The following is a 23,914-nucleotide window of genomic DNA, read 5'->3' on the forward strand; positions in this document are numbered from 1 at the left end:
GTGTGTGTGTGTGTGTGTGTGTGTGTGTGTGTGTGTGCGCGCGCGGCATTACCGTAATTGCCATTTTAGATCTGATTTGATACAGACCTCTCTTGGGAATTTTTTGGAAGTGTGTGTGTGTGTGTGTGTGTGTGTGTGTGTGTGTGTGTGTGTGTGTGTGTGTGTGTGTAAGAGAGAGAGAGGCTCCGTTATACAGCTGGGAAACTGACTGATTATCGTTATGATTTCTGGGAAACGAGCAACATTTGTGAACACAGATTAACTGTTTAAAGCTAATTTGTTCTTTTTTGATTATTATAGATTCAATGCGGTACATTTAGTACGTTGTGTTTCTTTGTATCAGCTGTGTTTAGAAACATAAGATGAATTAAAACTCACACGACTAAATGTTCACGAGACGACCTTTTTAACCCTTTAATGCTCGTCTAAAGTTGGGAGTTTTATGTTTACCTTTGACAGTATTGGTTGTAGTTCTTTCCTTCCTTCCTGTTTATTCTTCCTGTGGTCAAAACAAAAGACATCAGAATGTGAGAAAAGGTCAGCAGCAGAATGACAGAATGAAGACAATGTGCTGTGATACGAGGATTCTAAAGATTGGTTAATGTTTGCTGCATCTGCAGTGTCCGTGCAGCCAAAGTACCATCGCACCATCACACACGTGCAGCAGGCGTTTGCCCGTCTGTGCACATCCGAGACATTCTAACTACGCGGAGGGACTGAGACAATAGGTAACTGCAGTTTCAGTGTTAGGATCACACGTGTGTGTTTCTGTCGAAGTCTAAATGTAGCGGTGGTACCTGTTGCGTTCAGATGTGTCTGTCCTCTACTGGTTCTCTCCCAGCTCGCTTCTTCTGAGCTCGGCCTGTAATGACACAAGAACGAGAACAACGATGAGCGTCCACAAACGTAAGTATTCAATACTTCCGTTTCCTTTTTGCGAGTACAGATTTGTTGTTTGGAGCAAACACAGATCTTAAACTCTGTGCCTTTCAAAGAAATCGAGTAACGGATGTGTTTACACTTCCCACGACTGGACAAGAGTTCAAGGCATAAACATTCAAATATGAGTATAAGAGAAACAAAGTAAGAATGCGTCAAAGCACACACTGCTGAGTCATTGCGCCCAGATGTCTTTATTTGCCTCCTCACCTCCGTACAACAGAACGACTGCTGAAGTCAAACACTCGTAAAAACATGATTAAACACGCACACACACACACTCTAACGAACCTTTAAGTATACACTCATACACACATTGCATTGGCATGAACTCACTTGACTGTTCACACACACACATCACGTTGACCTGATGAACTGTGTTTTCTAGCTCACGGCGGTGTGTCATCATCGGAAACTGATGCTACATGTGTTGTCTATAAACTGCTGATTAACAACAGTGTGTGTATCACACAGCAGAAGAGTGTGCAGCACATGATGTCTGTGGGAAATAGGTTGTTGGACACACACACGCACACACACACACACTGCAGAGCAGACCAATAGTTTTGGGATGCGTTGGCACCGATCTGTGTGGCTGTCAGCAGGAGATGCGACACCTGGAGGGCACGGAGACGTTTCACAGACGTTTCACAGACGTGTCGGCGTTACGAGCCGCTCGGTGCTGCTCAGTAAAAAGATGCCAGTCTGCGGTCAGACGTAATACACCGCCATCCATCAGAGAGGAGGAGGAGCTTTTGCGGCAAAATCATACTTGTTGCAAGAAAACAAATGTTGCTTATTTGCATGATGTGGTTGATGTTGGCCGTTTCTGTGCGTGACCAGAACTTTCCACTGATCTGAACCAAAGTAAAGTATTCAAAGGCTAAATGAGCACCGCATGGAGCTGTGTAGGAGGACAGCTTATCGCCTTAAACACGAGATACATCTCAAGAGGCTCCATGATGGCATGACATCCTGAAGACTGGTCCATCTCTTGGTGCGGTGTGCATCAGACATGGACGTAGACTCGGTGACGTCACCCTGAAGAGGCTTCGTCCGTCAGCCGTCTTGGCGGCGACGACACAAAGTGCAACTAAAGGTGATGAAGGCAAACGCCTCGTTATGCAGATATCTGTTCATAAACCAGACTATTGACGATGAATAATAAGTTATTACAGTTATTACACGTTCAGTTTTCTCTCTCTTATGTGGTCACGTTTTCCTCTCCTTACCTCATGTCATTTATCACGTTAGTTTGTCATTAAAGCGCAGACACTCCCTCTCTGTCCCCTGTTCTCTTTGTCACACTACTTTCATCCCTCTGTGTCGCATCCCGCCGCGACAGCCGACGACGGTGGACTAAGGTCCGTCTCTCACACTCTTCGACACAAAGAGATGTCTTCTTAATTTAAACCACCAGCAGCGGTAATGGTTCCCTGCGGAGCGTTTGACGGCCAGAGAGTCAAAGAGTCAAAGAGTCCTCTCAAAGGAGGAACGGAATTTGGGTTCAATGACTCAGAAATCACAACAAACGGAGTCAGTGGCTCCTCGTAAATAATAATGACCTCATTTCATGTTTGTTTCATTTTTGGAAAGTCAAGAGTTTAAAGGTTTTCTCAAAACATCCTCGTCTCATCCTCTTGAATCACAAATTGTTCTGGAGAAGTATTCCCACGAGCTGAGACACTTCGGATTCACTCATTGCAGATTAATTAAACACAGTTGTCGGGTCATGACTCTTAACTTAAGAGTCATCTGAGAACTGCGTTAGTCACAACAACTGACTTCCCCCACGAGAGCAGGACGGTGGAAAGAAACTAAGTACATGTACTCAAGTAGTACTACACTTAAGTACAATTTTAAAGTACTTGTCCTTAACTATTTCCACTTTCTGCTTCTTCATACTTCTACTCCGCTACATATCAGAGGGAAATATTGTGCATTTATTTGATAACTTTAGTTTTGCAGGTTCAGATAAATAATACATTTAATCAATACATAAAAATATACATACAACTTTAACAAACCACCCAGCAGTATATCAAGTATTACTGTGGTATTGTCAAAGACGTCGGGCAGGAAAGGCACAAAAAACAACCCAAAACAAACAAGATCCTGAGACTGTGACCAGAATACTACACCCTTGCTCAAGGGCTCATTAGCAGTGATGACTGAGGAAAGGGGCATTACCCGCTCACTTCCCTCAGGCAACACTGAGGGGTTCGAACCCGCAACCTTCATGGCCCGCAAAAGCAGTTAAAAAGAAAGAAACTGAACTGAACCATCTTCTGTCTTCGCCCTGCAGACATGGAAACACACGGTTGTGCTCAAATGAAGCCTTAATTAAGTTGTCGCACACCAACCTTGTGGAGCTGCATAAAAAAAACAACAACCACCACATCCTGGTTTTACTCAGAAGTCTTCCCACAAGCCCCGATCCAGAAAATTTGGCGAGGAGGGGGAACGGCCACTTTGTACTTAACTAGTTCAAGGAATCCTGTATTGTTTAACCACAGTTAGTCACTGACCCTGTGCCCCGCGGCCATCAAACCAGCACCCACAGTTCTCTTATTCCTACTAAATGTATCCCCAAAACATGTCTTCTTCTCGGCTTTGGCATTTGTTTATATGTAGACAAAGGTCTTTAACCGCAAAAAAACTTTAAAGTGCCGTGAAAACATCTTCAAATGAAAGCAGAATATTGACCTTCTGAACTGGACCTGCCGCCGTAGCGCACAACAACAGCTGGAACCATAATTAATGTTCACAAAGTGTTGGTTGACTGTGTGAGGAACACACGAGGAGACGGCTCATCAGCAGCCAAACAAAGAGCGCCACGTCTCCAGTAAAACCAACCATTAGACATCTGTAACTACTGAGCGGCTTCAACGCTCCACTTGGTTTAGTTCATGTATCGTCTTCTCTGCTGTCGAGCTGTTGTCCTCTTCAGCTCTGCCAGGTTATTGAGATTGTGTGTATTCATCACCTTATAGGTCTGCAGCTGCCCGGCTGCTGGAGGTCACCTAAGAGGCACGCGCGATGGGGAAATGTGCAGCGCTAATTGGCGCAGCCTGTGATCACATAGCGAAAGGTTTACTGATACATTTCTAATTAATATAATAAAAGCCTTTCCGATGATGATCTTTTTCTAAAATCACAACGTTAGTGAAGCAAATTGATTCAAATGTTATTTATCGGCCTGTTTAACCTCTTTACATCTTAAATTCCCCATATGCGACTTAAAATATGAAAAAGAATATCACGATATCTGTTTGTTTCACACTTTATTGCAACGGTTGAGCGAAATATTAAAGCCCAAGACCAACACTATACTTACAATAATTAGCTTTCTACGTGCCAAATCCGTCCTAATTCGTAAATAGCTTGCCCTCCAGCATTGACCGATCGCAGTGGCTGAGATTTCCCATAATGCATCACACCGGAACACCCAGAAATAAGAAGAAACAATGCAAATGTCTGACTGTGCTGCCTGTAACTCAGTGTGGATCTCGCTGTAAAGTGTGTGACACCTGTGAGTCACTGGGCAGCGTGTGATGATGTCACAGCTCAGTGAGTGCTCTGATATAACCCGGGCTATGGGGTCACCAGGGTGCCATTAATGTGTGCGTGTGTGGGTGGTAGTGAGGTCATTATTGACTGTAAAAGCTCCGTCTTGTTCTTGACGCTCTCCCCTCCCCTTTTATAATGAGTCAAGTTAACATTTTATGCATTTCATCTTGACTGAATTTCACGCTATTTATTCTTTTTATTGTTTTCTGTATTTTAGATTTTGTCCTCAGGTCACTGTTGTTTGTTTGTCTTGTGTTTTCAATGAAGACCTGGAATCACATGTTACGCTCTTAATTGATCTATTGTGCAAGTCTCTCGGGCCGTTCACTGGTTTCCTCTTGGATGAGAGATTCTCTTGCATTCCCGTGTCGGCGCTGTTTGCTGATTATTATTAAGTCCTGATTATCTGGTGTACGCAGACTGAGATCTGATCAACACCACAGAGGACAAATCTTACTCAAGTACAAAACTATTAGCATTAATATATATTTAAAAAATCAATAGTAGAACTCATTATGTAAAATCGATTATGTAAAAGACTTGACTTGGACTCCAGCTCAAAGACCAGAGACTTGCCTTAGACTTGCAAAAAATGACGTATGAGCATCTCTATGTCTGACAGAATAAAACCGAACTAACTTCTCGCTCTCATTCCTTCTTCTTTCCTGTGGTGTGTGTGTGTGTGTGTGTGTGTGTGTGTGTGTGTGTGTGTGTGTGTTCACTTCCTGTGTCCCACTAAGCCCTCTAAAGCCTAAGCTAAACACCTCAGCTGTGAAAGGTTGTTCCAGGGTCAGAGGAAATTGAAAATCCGTTCATGAGCAGAACTCACAACCATCACACACACACACACACACACACACACACACTGGTACACTCGTTTCTTTCTGTCACTGACTGTCTGCACTCGCGCTAACTGAGGTAAGTGTGTGTGTGTGTGTGTGTGTTTAGGTAAAGTGTTAAAAGCTTAAATGGACATCGCTGTGGAATGTAAAGATAAAGCTTATTTGCTTATACAAAGAAGCGCGCACACACACACACACACACACACACACACACACACGCACACACACGCTGTAATTACCTAACTTACCCACATAACGGCTTTAATGGGCTAAGCACCGGCAAATCTTCCCGTTCCTGACCTGGAGCGGGAACAGTGGAAGTCTGACACATTATACAAGAGGTCGAGACCTGGTAATGGAATGGATGAGGTCACCTAAAGCTCCAGTGGAGGCTGCTTTTTAGGAGGGCAGCTGTTTGGTTGTGTGTTTACGAACAGCTGCAGCAGCTTTGAACGCCTCGCCACAATCTGTTCAATCAGAGGTTTGAATCAGAGCTGCTTTCTCCTGCATCATCGACTCTGCTGCTGAACTCTGAGATTCATCTCTGGACACACGACTCAAACCCGAGCTCTTTTGATTTCAACCGAACTTTTGAATGAGCAAACGTTGATATTATTGACTGATGTTTCATGTCAGGATATCTAATATATATTGACATACACTTGATAACATACACATAATGTCTACAGGGTCGAAGCCTCAGAAACCTCTGCTGGGTCACAGAGGTAGTTATAAGCAGTTAAACAACTTTGGAACCATTTATGATAGAGACAAACTTTAAATAGTCTCTGAACAGTGAGATTTGCAGCACGTGAGTCTGTGTGTGTGTGTGTGTGTGTGTGTGTGTGTGTGTGTGTGTGTGTGTGTGTGTGTGTACGTGTATTATCCAATTGGGCAACCTGCGGTGGACAATATCCACTAAAAGGCTGTATCTCAGGAAAAGGTGTATTTGCACCAAAGCGTCACATGGAGTTATAAAACACCTAAATACAAATTCTTATGGAATTACTCAACAACACAAGTTCTTTTCACTGCGCGTACGGTATGCCAACACAGAGGTAATGCATGACGATAATGGCCGATATTAGGAACCACTGAACTAAACTTCTGAACTGTAATAAGTTATAACTTGCTCCACCTCAACAGTAAAATGATTCAGGGGCATTTTCCTCTGTGATTATGGTTTCTTTAAAGCTGCCAACAGTGGCCATTGCATCACTGTCGTACCCATAACCACAGTAAGTCATTTCTGCCTGGGTATTAGTGATATAATGCATGATCTTCACTGTAACTCCTAAATAACCATGGACTGCATGTGGTCAAGTCCTGTGCCGGGAAGCTGAAACTGATGAGTCACAGAGCCAATCCGCATCGACCCTCTGATACAATCACGTCTCCGTTGCTTGGGACTCGGTGCTGATTTGTGGAGTGCTGGCTGCCTCAACAACAAATAGAAGCTGACTTTAGAAACATGGTTTGTCCACTAAAATAACACCGCAGTGGAAGTAAGAGGAAAGAGAACGTGCAATCTTCCTACAAACTGCTGAGCTCGGTTTTACTCTTTATTTAGTAATATTAAGAGAAGACAGTGGTCTGTTTCACTTCAGTAAAAGTATTATTACAACAGAGAAACAAATGTTTCAAGTAAAAGGCCTGCATTCAAAATCATACTGAATGTATATTAGAGAAGCATTAAAATATACTGCAGCTGGTAAAGGATGAGCTGATGGTAGTTAATTGATATACTGCAGGGTAACTTAACCATCATCATGTAGTATTTGCCTCTGAGATGTAGTGGAGTAGAAGTATAAAGTATCATAAGATGAAAATAGACTTGTACTTCAGTAGAGTACCAGAGTAAATGTACTTAGTTACATTCCACGACTGAGACACGATATAAACAGCCTGATTGTGTGCATCTGCAGCGCTACGACGCTATCCGTGGTGCTGACACGCTCACCGCCTCACCTACAGTCACGGAGCTCGCATTCAGCGAATTTTTGCAACCTGTTGGTCGAAAGCTGAAATGTGAGGCTTTTATTGTGAAACCTTTGGGATAATACTGCAAACAAACATAGTGTAACGACAAACTTCAGCTCTTCATACCAACACCAAATGACCTTTTGAACTTTGTAAACACTTACATAAATGCATCATTTCCCACGCTGAACGGTTCCTACACCTTCCTTTGCTCATCTGGAGTAACCTTCTGCATAATCGGTGCCTCTGGTTGTGAAAAACAGGCTGCATGTGGAGGATTGTACCGTAAGGCTGTTCTGCTGGAGGATCTACATACATTACATACACAGTAATCCACGGGGCACTGGCATGTTTGCTGCAGTTCAACATGCTTCATGTATACACATAAATGATGGGTATCTTTCATTTATGAATATATTATGTTTCTGCGTTTTTCTTTAGTTTTAAGCTAGCTTTAATTTGTCTCTGCTTGTTATATGAATGAAAAAAAAACATTTATGATGTTTTTTAATTCTATGGTTGTTTATCGTTCGTCTTTCTTTACGCATTTTAGCGTTTGAGTTCAGCTTTAGAGTTTTAATGCTTTTTTATTTCTGAAAAACTTTTTATAAATGTACTTAAACTACTTACAGCTTATTATTGACGGGCACCAGACATATTACATGATGGGGTTTAAAAAGCACCACAAAAAGGCACAAATAGTATTTGTTTTGAATTCATTTACAGCATTAAAACATGAATTTGAGTGTTTGGTTTTGAGCACGATTTATTTTCTGTGATAAACGCTGAACATTGTTTGAACAAAACAGACGCATCAACAGCCACTTAGAGTATAAACTAATTACAAGAGTAGGATATCATTCAGTTATTAGAATCAGAATGTCAAAAATGAACTTTCAATCCCAATTATTTTCCTTAAAATGCTCAAAGGAAAGTGAATTTAAACATCTACAACTCCAGCAATCTCCTGAAGAAGATTGTGCGATATGATCAGAAGCCTCGGATCAGCTATTAAAAGTTTCTTTAAAAGTATGTTTTTCATGTTTTCAGATTCAACAAACCACTTTCTGATGAATGCCAACAGCCTTGAAAAGCCACAAACAAGCAGTAGTAAGAATCTAAAAAGGTGATGCACTCATCATAACCTTTCTCTGATTCAAGAAGTATCAGTGTGTGTGTGTGTGTGTGTGTACACCATTAACTCAAACAAAGGAGAAATTAAAAACAATGCTGTCTTTTCTGTCCTACAAATGTCCCTCTCTCCTCTTCTCTTTCTGGCCGGCTGCCATGTGTTTCTGCTCCGCTAGGCGGCAGCATTGGGCCGCTGTCAGAGAACGAGTACGGCACGCTGAAAAGAAGACAAGGAGAGAGAAAGACTTGGAGAAACATCCCAAAGAAGCAGGAATCCTGTTGTGGCTTCTTCTCTTATTCTGCGCTGAAATGAGGGAATAAAGGGAGGAAAGGAAGAGAGACAGGGTGAAGGGGAAGGAGAAAGATAGAGGAGGCGCTGTGGAGATGGGTTATAGTGACAAAAGAGTAGATTTAAAAATGAAAAGAAGGAAAAAACAACAGGTCTGAATGACCTTTCACAGGTGTGTGTGTGTGTGTGTGTGTGTGTGTGTGTGTGCTTTATCTGGGGTCAGGGTCTCCGCCTGCCTCTGTGTAACATAACAGCCGGTAATATCCCTGATCACAGTCAGAGGACCTAATTGAAGCCAGTCATATTCTTTGGAATGGAGGTGGCGCAGCAGCGTGCCGAGGACAGCCCCGACTTCTCCCAGCGCCTGATTGATCAGATAGTTTCTTAGGAAGGAGAGGGACGGGCGAGACGGGGGTCGAAACCTGTCACCTTTCGGGTTAGCGGACTCTTGGGTCAGTCAGTTCGGCTCGCAGGTCGTAAGAGTTTAAGTCGTTTTTTGATTCAGGAGGAAGTAGACAGAGGGGAGTGATGGGAGACAGAGGAGAGGTGGGTGATGGGATGATGTGAACCCACTGACGAGAGAACATCCACAGGGAATTTATGCTTTTTAGATACAAATATAAATATAAAGAGGACACAATGTACAGGTGAGCGGAGGAGGAGACATCTGGGAGAAAGTAAGGAGGGAGGGCGGGATGAAGGATGGAATGAAAGAGGGAAAGAGAGAGAAAGAAAGAAAATAAAATGAAACTGAATGAGCAGGACTCTCCTCTCTGTGTGTCTCTCTCTCCGGTGTGCTTAAGAGTAAAATATGGATAGAATACGGTGATAATCTGTAAATGAAATGACCACTGAAAGGTTACGAATCAACTTTAAACTGTGAGACCAACATTTCCACTCACTCAGACTGATTTTAGCCATTTGGCACAGAATCATTTTGCAATCAAATTATGTTAAGTTTCGGTCCAGAGGTCCGCGGTTCGTGTCCCATGATGCACCGGGAACAAGCACGGAAGAAAACACGTAAGATATTTAACTGGACACGCAGCTTATAAACTACATATGCGCAAAACTCCGTGCGTAAAGGCGCATCGCGGGTCCCTGGCAAATCTGGAGTGATCCTTTTACAGCGGTCACTTTGTTTTTACTATGGAATTTGTTATTGATTCTAATTGAGTCTAATTTACTAGCCGGTAAAAATTGGGTTGCATTAATCCTGATGTGTGCGCAGCGCTGTTTCAGTCTGCAGGTGATTAGTTCAAGAGTGCGCACGTCCTGCACGGAGACAGAAGTCATAAAAGTAACTGCAAAGCCCCGTTTCGCTCCCTCTTGCGCGCTCTCTCTCTCTCTCGTTGGCGCTCTGCCAGCTCCAGCACGCTCCAAGCCTCCTCTCCTCTTGCGCCGCTTGCCGCTCACTTTACACCACCCCTCCTTCTGAAGGGAGAGAGGAAGGGGGTGGGAAGGGAGGAGGGGAGAGAGAGAGAAAGAGAGGGGGGGGTCCTCCAGGAGCTGAAAGAGGTGGAGCAGAGGGGAGGGATGGAGGGAGGAAGGGGGGAGGAGGAGGAGGGGAAAGAGAGGGGAGTCACTCTAGCCGACGCTGGGAGTGGGGTGGGGTTGGAGGGGGGCGACGGGAGCCCTTGGCCGCCTATTCGCCTTCCAGTTGCCTCCGCGCTACATAAACAGTCATTGGTGCCTCTGGTTCGACGCACACACAAACTCTTTACGCACGCATCCACATCCACATCCACACTCACACACACACACTGAGGGTGACTTGTATAGGCAGCCAGCAGAGAGAGAGAGAGAGAGAAAGAGAGAGAGAGAAAGAGAGAGAGAGCGAGAGAGAGAGAGAGAGAGAGAGAGAGAGGAGCGCTCTCAGAAACAGAAAGGTACACAGAAAAGAGAGTGGACGACATAAAGTAAGAGAAGCAGAAGGAGGACGGTGGCTACTGAGAGCATCTCCTGCGCACCTTTTCATTCCTGCACGCTCACGGATCTTAAAAGTCTACACTTTACTTTATCTTCCTCGTGTTTGCTCCCAGAGAGAGATTACAACTTTGGTAAAGAGGCTTTTTTCAAATTTTTTTTTGGAGTTGAGAGAGACGCGATTCCTGGAAGAGTTTTCATCCCCCCCCCCCCCCAAAAAAAACCAAGTCTTTCCATCCCTGAGAAGTTTTAAAAAGTAAAGCCCTTGTTAGTTCCAGGGCTCGGCTTCACTTTTTCCACGTGTCCCGGCTTCTGACATAAACGTGTCACCTTGAGATTTATTTTTTGCTGGCCTTCAAGTTTCAGACTTTAAAAAAAAGAAACGTCCTTTTAAGTCACTGACCCACAAACGAGACCAAAAATGAGATTCCAAACATCAGGACCGTCCCCAGTCTTGTCTGATTGTTGTTCTGAATGCTTACATTAAAGCAGAGTGAGTTCTTTTTTCACTTTACAAGCTGAGGTGTCATACTGAAGATACGGGGAGCCCGGCAGCACTGCTCACCTGTAGCATCTCCTCCGCGCAGCCGACACTTTGATTTGCACTTTTACGCACAGAAACGCCACTTTGTGAATCTTTGTAAGAGGTCCACTCTATCTGAAAGACAGAATCGCACTCCACACAGTTCATTCATTCTGGAAACACAACTGCGTCGGGTCTGGACTGCGTAAAGGGGCATTGCGCTTTTACGCAACAAAAAAAAATCCCAAAAAACTTTTAAAATCATCCGGAGATCGTATACCTATTTTTGTTGCGAATACAGAAGTTCAAATAAAATATAGTGCAACTTTCACCAGCTTTTTTGAAAGTCCTCCAGAGCTCCAGAGAGACCCCCGGGCTCTCCATCACCATGCTGTTCGACACGTTCGACCTCGTCTCGGCTCTGGCCACTCTGGCCGCCTGCCTGGTGTCCATGGCCCTGCTCCTCGCCGTCTCCCAGCAGCTGTGGCAGCTCAGATGGACGGCCACGCGAGATAAAAACTGCAAGCTGCCCATGCCCAAAGGATCCATGGGCTTCCCCTTCATCGGCGAGACCTGCCACTGGCTCCTGCAGGTAAGCGGTGCCCTCGGCGCGGGGAGGGAGGGAGGTGGGCTCGGTGGAGCGCGACACGGTGTCTGGGTTCAGCGCGGGTCCCGGTGTCTTTGCGCGGGGACGGAGTGGGACTTTATCCGTGCGGGATGAAATCAGTCTTATCTACTTCTATATTTCCAGACTTTTTTTCTTATTGCATTTTGCGATCTGAGTTCATTCATCACACTTTTATACTTTTCACCGGGTTTACAGTGCGCGCGCTCCTTTAACGGCTCTCTGTCGGCAATGTGAGGTTACTGATGAGTTAGTCTGCAACGGGGGCAGTGAGATCATCTTGATATCAACCAAGCGAGAGCCTTTTAACCACCAGTATTGCACTTTGTCACAGATTGTTTGCCACATGCGTTTCTTGCGCTCCAGTTTGCGACGCTCACAAAACAAACAACCAGTGCAAACAGAAAAAAAACGTCAATTTGTGCATCATTTTACAGCTTTTATCATTTTGGCGTATTGTTAAATCTACTCAGACTCTATTCTCAGCTAATCTCCATTCACAGTAAAAAGAAGTCTCTTTACATTTCAGCTGGTTCATCCCCATGTTGCGCGCCTGCACACAGAGCGGCTCCAGACCACGCACACACACAGACACACACGAGCGTCAAAGACTTGCACTTCACTTTTGATTAGTTTATAGCGCTGCAATCTCTCTCCCACTCCACGGTGGCTCTCCCTTTATTATCTCAGACGGGAGCGCGTCGGGTCAGCCAGCCGCGCGGCGCGACTTTCCCTGAGCGGAGAGGTGGAGCTGCGGTCCGGCTGATCGATATCTATCAACCGTATCTGATACGCTGGCGACTAGTGGCGGCGGGTGAGTCCGTGTAGAAGTCAAATATAGTGAAGAATATAAAGTTTCGCTGTTAGTTTGAGATTGCAAATGAAAGTTTAATGTTTGACATGAAAATATGACAAGAATGTGATTCCTTTGTGGAAGTTTGTGCAGAGAGAGAGAGAGAGAGAGAGAGAGAGAGAGAGAGAGAGAGAGAGAGAGAGCGACGCTCTGTGGGTAAAAGGGGTTGAGGTGAGGGTAAAGTGCACACCTCGCACTCCCTCTTTTCTTTTCCTTTTCCTCCTCCTCCCCTCTCTCTCTCTCCTCCCCTCGCCGCTAGACCCACGCGCTGCAGCTCCGCTCCCCCGCGGGCTCATCCTGGCTGCATCCGAAAGAAAAGGGGAAAAAAAGTTCCCAGCATGCTGCATGCGTCAGAAATCACTCGGTAACTGAGATTCCTCCTCTTCCAAGTTGATTGACAGGCGTAAAAGTTGCAGAAAAGAGGGAATCCCGTGAAGCGCATGCGTTGATGGGAACCTTGTGGAGCTCTCAGTGAGCGGTGCTGATCGTGTGTTGGTGAGATGCTTTTCCTTTTCGCTTCCAAACTTGAGGAAAGTGAGCTTCTGCACAGCATATGAGGACATATATGTCCTCCTGATCAATAAGGACAATGAAGTCCCACAATCATTGACGTGCACGGGGAACGTTGAATGCGTCTGAGTTGGTGCTTTGCCTTTATGTTCAGAGGAGGAGAAATACATTGTCTATGAGCTGAGCAGAGGAAGTTGACCGCACCGATGTGCACGCGGGTCCCGCTACTAAGCAGCCGTTGTCCGCAAGAACCGATGGCTCATCATGCCGATAGAAAGTGTGTGTGTGTGGGGGGGGGGACAGAAAAAAAGTGGGGGCTCGACGAGCGGAGGCACGTTGGCCGTGCGCGGGGCTTGAACTCGCGGTGCTCCTCTCCGTTACATCTAACACCGAGTGAGACGTGTTCCCGGAATGCAACCGAGGACCACGGCCAAGTTTATGGGGGGGGGGGGGGAATGAAAGGCTGAGTGTGTCTATACTTATGAGGACCAAATGGTGCAACAAGCAGAGCAAAATCTGGAGGAAGGAATCGTTTGCTTCTTTCAGCGGGACGAGGTAATCACCTGATCGTAAAGTTCAGTTTAAGAAGGGAACGCAGCCGAGTCATCATCATCATCATCATCATCATCATCATCATCATCATCATCATCATCATCATCATCATCCGGCGCTGTGGGGAAAGTGAGCCGGACAGAGATCTGATGGGACCTTGTAGCCCAGACGCTGGTTTATGTCTCAGCTACTAGTCTGCTGCTTGATTGGTCACGGAGGCGACATGTGAGACGTGGCCAGAGACGAGTCGTCTCTCTGAGACACTCATGGGGGCTGGTCCACGCCCCCCCCAAAAAGGGCCTGGTCACGGGGCAGTATTTTCTGAAGCAACAGGAACTTTCATTGTGGGGTTTGCATTGGTCAAACACACACACACACACACACACACACACACACACACACACAGTCCCGCTGCCTCATCGTGCGCACCGTTTCATTCATAAAAGAAGGAAGTGTAGATGTGGGAGCATTTTAAAAACGAGGGCGCATTTCACTTTGTTTGATTACATTTCAAGTAAAGTTTAAAAAAGACAAGAGACGAAGAGACGAGAGAGAGAGAGAGAGAGAGAGAGAGAGAGAGAGAGAGAGAGAGATCCAGAAAGATTCAGAAACTTTGTTGTAGCTTTTAAATGAACACGTTGATCCTCTTAGCAAACAGTTGCTTATTTGCACAGCCAGCAGTCATGGAGCAACTTGACCATTGATTTGGAGTCTTTGTGTAAACTTGTAAACGTCTCTTTTAGCTCTGTTTTTGGTCTCCACCAGCTCCTGAGGGGAATGTCCGTCTCTTTATCTGCTAAAGCGACCAGCTAGTCTCCAACGTGAGAGCGGGGGGAGAGAACCCAAGCGGACATCAACAGTGTGTTGTTTTCACAGCGACATTTGACACAATACACAATACAAATGACGGGCAATGATGTTTCCTGGGTTGCAGATCGCATGTGTGAAGGAGTGATGAGTTGTACTGTACGTAGATGCATCAAACCTCTCCGGATAACAATCAATTGGCAACAAAATGCCAAAAACGTATTTTTTTTCTTGCACTTTAAATAAGAATAGGCCATCTCAAGTTTCACATCTTTTCTTTCCTCACATTCTCTTCTGTTCTTTCACTCCTGATGTAGTTTTCACTTAAGGTCTCTTCCAGATTTCCAACACAAACACATGTGTGTGTGTGTGTGTGTGTTATATATATATATGCAGTATATTTCTAACCCGACACGCGCAGCAACAGAAGCACATCTCAGTGACGGATCCATTTTAAAGCGATCTGCAGTTTGAAATAGTTTTACGGTCACTCTGCCAAAGACCTGTCTGCTTTCATCAGGAGCCGGAGCTTTCTGAAGGGACGGTGCCAAGCAGGAGCGCTAGACACACACACGCACACACACACACACACACTACCTACTGAAACACAACCTACATGGTGCAGATTCATGGATACATCGATATAAACACAGTTACGCTTTCCATACAGGTGCACACAAGCGTGTTAACACGCGTCCCGTCAACGTACGTTTAATGACTACAGTCATTGAAGTAAAAAGTGATTTATAAACACAAACATGTTTTGCACGACAGATAGTGATTGCACTATTTTTCGGAGGAACACTGTACGATAAACATGTTTTCGAGTGGTAACCGCGTGCTAACTTGCTCAGGTTTTGCCCTTTGTTTTAGAGGTTGAATTATGTTGCATAAAAGTTACTATTTTTGTTTTTAAAAACTGCCCTCGTGCACAAAATGTGCAGTGTACAAAGTGATTTTGTATTCCCTGCGGCACCAGGGTCAAAACAAACATTGCCACATACAGAAGACATGCTGAAGACTTTTCGGATTTAAAAAGTTGAACTCAAACATCAATATTGAAACTTCTTTGCCTTGAGAAAGTTATGAATCCAAGGTGACACGGAGAGATAACAGCAAACAGCAACACTTGATGTCAAATACACGGTTCTGTGAAATAGCGTAACAGGATCTGAGTGCAGTGAAGTAACGCAGTTACCTCCAGCTGCCACTCAGGGGCACCAAAGTGCAAAGTTCACAGTTTTTATTTATTTATTGATTGTTTCAATCTTACAAACAAATGCATTATGTACAGGTCGCTAATATAATGTTCTAGGATTTCTGGGTAATGAAGTTCCACTTTTAATTGTATTATTTATCCGCACGTCGGGGGCCGCCGAGTTTCCTCGTTTGACGGAATCGATTTTGACGCACAGACTCCACAGTTTCAGATACAGTTTCTCCCTGTCTGGTCCTGATACCTCACACACACACACACAAACGCACACACACACACACTCACACACACACACACACACACACACACACACAGTGGAGACAGGCTGGACTGAATCTGGGTCAGACCAGAGGAAATGAACACATGGCACAGACACTCAGACTGTACAGTGTGTTTGTGTGATTTAAGTTTGTGAATGAGCGTGAGCCAGAAAGAGCAACACACACACACACACACACACACACACACACACACACACACACAATGGATTTCTATGCAGAAGGTGTTATCAGTGATAACTCTTCCTTTATAATTAGTCAAATTTGGCCTTCAGTAGTTGCAGAAATCAGCTCACACGTGTATATACTGTGTACACACACACACACACACACACACACACACACACACACTAATGCGTTGTCCTTCTGTCTACCAGCCTGTCTTCTTGTCTCTGTCTGTTTGGCAGTGATGAAGTGTAAATGATGGTGGGCAGAGTAATAACAGTCCTGCAGACCAAACACTCTCTCATCTCACACAGTGATGACAGCTCTCCCTCTCTCTCTCTCTCTCTCTCTCTCTCTCTCTCCCCCCTTCTTCTTCTACACCTGTTCTGCTTCTTCTGGTAGAACTTTTACAAACCAAATCTCCAGCCTGCTCTCCCCAAATGGTGTATGAATGACACCGAAATGTGTAAGTCATCTACATGAAATAACAATGCATTCATTTTTCCGACGGTCCTCGAACACATTAAATTATGCACTCGGGTGGCATCAGATTTAAATCCTAAAACTAGACTCTTCCCGACCAAACCCTGGTTAAAAGCCATGTTTTCCAGCGGAAGACCGCCGATCGCCTCAGAGCCTTTTCCTGGTTTACGGAACATGTGGGATCTTTGTTTTTCAAGGTGGATTGTTCCTTTAACCGGCTCAGACAGAGCGAGGATTGTGAGGCCTGGTGGCTGCATCCATAGTAAGGTTCCATGACTGCGGTCCGGTCCGATGTGTGCCACATAGCTGCGGTTACGCAGTCCCGACACACACACACAGTAGACGGAAATACTATGAGTGTATGAGCAAAAAGTCACATAACATGCAGCAGACGCACTTATAGAGCAAGTAGATGTAGCATGCACACAGCCAGACTAACACACACACACACAGGAGTGTGTGAGCGCAGACAGATTGTATTACGATGCCAAATAATTAACTCTTTCTCTCTTTTCTTTCTTTCTTTCTTTCTTTCTTTCTTTCTTCCTACAAGTGTCAGGGAGCTCGCAAGTGTGTGTTTGTTGGGTGAGAGATACATAGTTCATTGAGCGGGCACAAGGGGCAGTGTGTGTAGGTGTGTGTGTGTATTGTAACTGTGTTAACATTCAAGGCAGGACCCTTGAACCTCCGAGAACTCTTCTTCTCAAACCCCTCTAACCTTTTTTTTAAGCTTCTTGCCATCGTTTGTTCTGCTCACCGCTATTATTCATGATCCCATTTTTATAAAAATCAAGTGCTCGGCATGTTTCTTTTCTTTTTCTTCGTAGAAGACCATGTTATTACCTTCTAAGTCCTGATTGTGACATTCATCTTTTGCGTTTTGCGGTATCGTTTATTCCGTCCGCTACAGCTATCATCCCTGACCCTCGATTTCTACTGTTCTCATGATTCACTTCTTCAGTCCTCTCGAACTCTCTGCACTTGACATTTAAAACTCTCCTCTCGTCGGTTTTTGCCATTCTTCACCTCCCTCCAGGTTTTTCTCATCTTCCTCAACTCAAAAACGATGCTGAAATACGAATTTCATCGGTTTATCGCGACACAAAAGCCAGCGAGAAAGAGTACTTTTTTGTAAAAGCATCGCTCTCTCCATCTTCTCCTCCATCCCTCCATCCATCCATCCATCCATCCATCCCTGCCTCCTCCTCCTCCTCCTCTTGTTCAGACTAGCAGGAGGTGCTGGCAGCGGCGTCCCTTGCCCCTTCTTTCACCCCGAGAACACACTGCTCCCTCCTCCAAACACTCTTGTCCCTGGCCGAGTATAGAGCACAATTTTAAGCTCCCTTTCTCGTGTGTGAAAGAGAGCTCATGAACTTTGTGTATGTGTGTAAATACTAAGAATAAGTCCTTCGCTCAACACTTTGGAACTGCCCTACGCTGTTTGCGGTGCTCAGTCCCAAATGTATTCGTTCCTCAAACCCATACTTTCAAAATACTTTGACATACTTGAAAACAAACAGAAAAAGAAAGCTCAGTAATTTCCTCAAACAGCTGAGCACTGCAGTTTTTAGCAAAGGTTGCTCAGACTGTCTGTGTGTGTGTGTGTGTGTGTGTGTGTCTGTGTGTGTGTGTGTGTGTGTGTGTGTGTGTGTCTGTGTGTGTGTCTGTGTGTCTGTTTGTGTGTGTGTGTGTCAGGGTATTAGCTGGGGTCCCAGGGTGAGTGCTTAGAGAGTTTTGAACAACCATAATCTCCCTTCCTATAATGTCCCCGGGTCAGGGGCCAATCCTCTCTCTCCCCCTCTCTCTCCTGCTCTCTCTCTCTCTCTCTCTCTCTCTCCATTCTCCTCGTTTTTTGGCTGAACTAGCCGAAGCCGTTCTTCGTTAATCCGTCCTTTTTGAAACGAGCACCCTTCCCATCTCTCCGCCTCCTCTGCCACGCTCTGCGCTCGCTTTCTTTCGCACCGTTTCTGGCACCCACCTCTTTCTCCCTTTCCCTTTTTTTTTGTTGCTATTCTTTATCTCTCTTCCCTTCATTCTTTCCTTTCTCTCATCCCACTTTCTTTTTTCTCTTTCCTTCTCTGTCCCTCTGATGCGGTGGCGTGACCGCAAAGGGACGGGGTTCATTGTCAAGTCGAGGACCTATCGCACCATTCAAACACACAATCACACAGACCCCCACACAGACACACACACACACACACACACACACACACACACTGGTTCCTTGGTATCTCTGGCACTGGCTGAATGATTGACAGCTGAAAAGAAAGAAGGAATTCCCTCACAGCCTTTGACCTCGTTTCCTCTCTCTTGTCCGTTGCTGCTGCTTTTTCATTTTCAAGCTTTATTTCTGTAGCTGAGATCGACCTTTTTTTTGCAGTTTGAGTTTATAGAAACCCTAGAAACCCTTTTTATTGTCATATACATATACACATACACAAAATTTGACTTCTGCATTTGACCCATCCCTGTATAGCGGGAGCAGTTTGCAGCGTTTTCGCTGTCGCTTTCTCTCTTGTTACCAAATAAATTGTTTCCCCAGACACAGTTAAGACACAGTTATCTTTCTGAAACGGGTGTCATTTTCCCGTCACTAATAATAATATCTGACTCACCCGTTCCTTTCGCGGCCGTCGCACCAAGCTGACAAAAGATCGGCATCGTCTCGCGTCGTTTCGTCGCTTTTCCCCGTGTTGCACTTCGAACAAACGGCAAACGCCTTCAGCGCCTGCAATGAGGTGGAAAGAACCAATCAGTGCTCTGCATCTCTGACAGCAACACGATTTCATTTAAATTGGAACGCATTCATTTCACTGCAACATTTCAAGTGGGAAAATGCTGAAATTCAGAAAATATCATGTGCATCATTTGTTCATACACATGCATCATGCAGTCCATGCATACGTAGAATATATTCATTGTGCAACACATTACATACATTTGGCAGAAAGATGTCAAAAAGTGTTATCGAACATTTACTGTTCATATATGCAATGAAAGAACTTCGACTGGAAGATGAAGTTGTGAACTTATTTGACAATTTAATGGCTGCAAACTTCACCCAAAGTATCAGCAGGACACATCTGAGCCAGTAAATGACTCTTTGTTTCCTACTCAGAAGTCATTCGTTTCCTGCTACTGTTTTCCCATCAGCCCCTGTTTCTAGAAAATCCCTGCTCCGTCTGAGCGTCACCCTGATATTCCTGTTTTATAGCGACTCCAGATGTGCTCTCTCTCTCTCTCTCTCTCTCTCTCCCACTCTCACCCGAGCCAGCCAGTGTGAATGTGTGCATGTCGAGCCGCGGCGTTGATCTGAGTAAACATAATTAGCTGTGTTTTTTTGTCTTGCCCTAATAAAAGAGTCATTTGTTGGACATTTCCACTGCGCTACAAAGAGGACATTTATAAGCCCGGGCCCGGGTTGCCCCCAAGCCAACCCCAACAGAACAGACGGGGGTATTTTTAGCACGGCCGGCGAGCTAGCTAGCTCTGCTCGGACAGTGTGTGTGTGTGTGTGTGTGTGTGTGTGTGTGTTTGCAGAGAGAGAGAAAAGAGAGAGAGACGGGGAGATTTCACGAGATATTCTGTGATCGTGTCAGAATTCCTTGAGTGTACCTGAGTGTGCGAATGTGCAATGAAAGGTTTTGTGTGTGTGTGTGTGTGTGTGTGTGTGTTTGGATGGCGTGTGTGGAAAAAGCTCACTGGAACACCCCCGTTCTTCCTCCTTTATTGAGGTTCTTGTAAAAAATCGGATAAATCTCTGTTCAAAAAATATAAAAGGGAGTCTGTAGGAGCTGACATCGCTGGTTAGCAGAACGGCCGTGTCCAGACACACACACACACACGCACACACACACAAAGCTGAAACCACTATACTTTCAGGTTATTCCCTTTACTTTGTCAACACTTTTCCTGACACTTTTCCTGACCCTCATTGGTGTGAGCATAACCTTTAACCCCGACATAACCTTGATTTTTACCCTTTTTAAGACCTTGATACAACCTCAACTCTCACCCTGAATCCTAACCTGCAGCTCTGTGCAGTATCTTTGTACCCAATGACGCCTCGGGGTCCAGTGTTAAGCTGCCCTTTGCTGTTCTCAACGTGCCGGCGCCGGTTTGATTTTCAGCTCAAAGTGAACACTGAGTTCAAGAGCAGAGACACAAAGAAAGTCATTTAAAAAAAGTCAGGTCTGATGTTCATATTTTGTTCATTTGTTCATTTGAAACTACACACAACGGTTAATGTAACTTAACTTTGACGAAACAAGCTAAAGACTTCAATAGAGCAGTTACCCTACCCAACGGATCCAAAATGGAGTTAAATAAAATTGTGTTATTAAAAGTTAACGTCAAAAATCTAGAGAAATATAGAACACGGTGACTTCTTTTTTCTGCCCAATAACCGTTGTTGTCCGTTGCAGCTGCTTATTATCAGGTAGTTACAGTAGAACCAACATAAAAGTTAAGTTGCAGCGATGACAGAAGTCAAAATGGAATATTTAACACCGGCTTCAGAGTCACAGTAAGCACTGCATTCACAAACAACAAGCACGCAACAAATGCAAGACCCTCTGATTCCCGGCTTTATTCATATTAACAACTAGTGACTTTGGAAAAAGAGTGGTTCCCTCTGCGCACATGGAGTTCTGTGCCTCCACATGGAGCGTGTGCTTCTTTCAGTTTCTAGGTAACACATCCACAAGATGAAAAAAAAAAAGCTTTCAAACTTTATGCCCTCCATCATTAAGAGAAACCTCTTTATGGTTTTCAGTTTGTTGCCTGTGACCTCGGCGGTAAAATCAGCCATGATGTTGTGGTCGCAATTTTGGTTTCTGGTTTAGTCCTTTATAAAACCGAGCGAGTGTTTACAGTGAAGGTTCCTTCGCTTCACTGAAGTTTGGAGGGAAAGTGTGTTTCAGCCTGCGCAATCAGTGTGAAGCTGTGACGCCTGCGTCTCCGCTGCGACTCTGTGTGTGTGAGTGTGTGTGATGTGATCCCGTGTGCGGTTTTGTACGTGTTCTCTTGCTAGAGAAGTGTGGCGTCATTACATCACGACTTTTCCATGCTTGCTGTATGTGTGTGTGTGTGTGTTTGTTGCCAGATTTGAGAGGGAGAAGGGGGGGGTACACTTCTCACCTTTTACGCTAAATGTCATCCAGACTACACCCCTGGCACACACACACACACACACACACACACACACAGATTATTGTAGCGTAACGTTTTTTATTCAGCGCATTATTTTCCGGCGACCAGGACAGATGAAAATCTTCAGTATCCTGCCAAAATGTGTGTATATGTGTGTGTGAAAAGAAAATAGAGAGAAATGGAAAGAGATACACACATAATGCACGCAGCTGCATACACACACACACACACACACACACACACACACACACACACACACTGAAAAAAGTACACAATCGGCCCAATCTGATGCTGTATCTTGGGGTGTGAAAGGGAGCCTTGTCTGGCTGCCTGAGGAACTCCCTTTGAATGTTTGTGTGTGTGTGTGTGTGTGTGTGTGTGTGTGTGTGTTTGTGTGTGTGTGTGTGTGTGTGTGTGAGCAGGCCTGCCAAGCAGACATACTAAACCACTCTACATCCATGTGGCAGCAAAATGTAGCTTGGAAAACAACCCCACTCTTACACGCACACACACACACCCCGAGGGCTCCAGAGGCCAGCCGGCAACCTGGTGTGTCTGCGCTAATGCGTGTGTGTGTGTGTGTGTGTGTGTGTGCATGGCACAGTAAAAAGAGGAAGTGTACAGGAGCTGTGAAAACAGTTCAGGTCAACAGCTTTTGCGCAGACAGAGAGAGAAAAAGAAACCGAAATCTGCAAAGGTGAAGGATAAAAGAGAGAGTGTTTCTTTAATATTACACTCTTAAAACCTCATGAAAAGGCCTCAACATCTGAAGTAGCTTCAGTTGGGCCGCATGCTAATTAGCAACATTTTTCATCTATAAAAGCAGTCTGGCAATCAGAGCTTTCAAAGCAACATGAAACAGCGAACAGAGCTGCAGAGAGGCGGAGCCATCTGTGCTCAATTTAAGTTCCGAGTTCACACGGAGAAACATAACGAAGGGCTGGAGAATGAGAGAGATCATTTTCACCTTGCTTGCAGTATTCGTGTAAAAAAAGTTAAAAATAAACAGCGAGAAATAATTTAATAAGTCAAGGGCATTCTGGTGAATCTGTATTTTAACAGTTTTAACAGCAGCTTTTGATTTGATTGTATTAAATGTATCGAGGCTTCTCTGCAGCCACAAGTTACACCGTAAACCGGGAATCAGTGCGAAGATAAAGGTGTAGCTGCAGTCAGCAGAGCGCTGCAAAAGATGAAGCTGTGTTTGTGCGCACGCACACACACACACACACACACACACACACACACACACACACACACACGCACCGATGTGAGAGGTGTGTCTCAAACAGGAAACAAACTACCTGCTAAAATTAGTCCCAGAAAGAAGTCTGCATTCACACGCACATACTGTACATAACTGAACGCAACCAGAAGCTCTCTCCCAAAGACACACACACACACACACACACACTCACACACACACACTGGTGGTTTCCATTTGAGGGAGGGTTACAGTAGCTCTTAATGTTAATTCCCTTCAGAATAAAAGGGCGAAATAAGAAAAGTTTGATTTTAACTACATCATGTTTAATAAAAGCACTCAACGTAAATGCATAAAAGATGTGGAACCAAACTGTTGTACAGAACCTCATAGTTCTGCTTCTTTGGAGCGTATGTTTACATATGTCACCCGTGTGTGTGTGTGTGTGTGTGTCGTACATATCTCTTTCCCCAGGAGTAAACTGGGGTCAAACCAGTTAGTGTTGTCACGGCAATTTGCAGCTAGGCCTCTGCGTGTTTGTTTGCTTTGTGAATTTTATGAATCTGGAGTATGTGTGTACCTGAACATGCATGTGTGTTTATACTGTATGTGTGTGTGTGTGTGTGTGTGTCGGCTTGTGTGTGAATGATGTGTCTGTCTGCCAGTGTGTGTGTGTGTGTGTGTGTGTGTAACACAGTAAGCTGCCCTCGGGCTGATATATATTCTTTTCACTCAAACAGCCCATTTACAGTTCTGGGGTCGGCTCCCTCTCGCTCTGCCGTGACCCGGACCGTTTGGAGGTCAGCGTCAAAGCTGAACCCAGGTCAGCTCGCTAACTGACTCCAGCTCCGGTCCTCTGGGGGTTTGCCG

General features: G+C 44.8%; 1 protein-coding gene across 1 annotated transcript in view; it reads left to right on the plus strand.

Annotated features, from left to right (window-relative positions):
- Positions 1 to 10,615: 10,615 nt before the first annotated feature.
- Positions 10,616 to 23,914, plus strand: part of cyp26b1 (cytochrome P450, family 26, subfamily b, polypeptide 1) — a 29,103-nt gene continuing 15,804 nt past the window's right edge. The window contains exon 1 of the mRNA XM_031851143.1: positions 10,616 to 11,792. Within this exon, the coding sequence (XP_031707003.1) occupies positions 11,589 to 11,792 (204 nt within the window). The 5' untranslated portion in view covers positions 10,616 to 11,588. The remainder of the gene's footprint in view (positions 11,793 to 23,914) is intronic.

Source organism: Anarrhichthys ocellatus, unplaced genomic scaffold (assembly GCF_004355925.1).
Source record: "Anarrhichthys ocellatus isolate YVR2014 unplaced genomic scaffold, GSC_Weel_1.0 scaffold11, whole genome shotgun sequence".
In the NCBI taxonomy this organism is placed as follows: Eukaryota; Metazoa; Chordata; class Actinopteri; order Perciformes; family Anarhichadidae; genus Anarrhichthys; species Anarrhichthys ocellatus.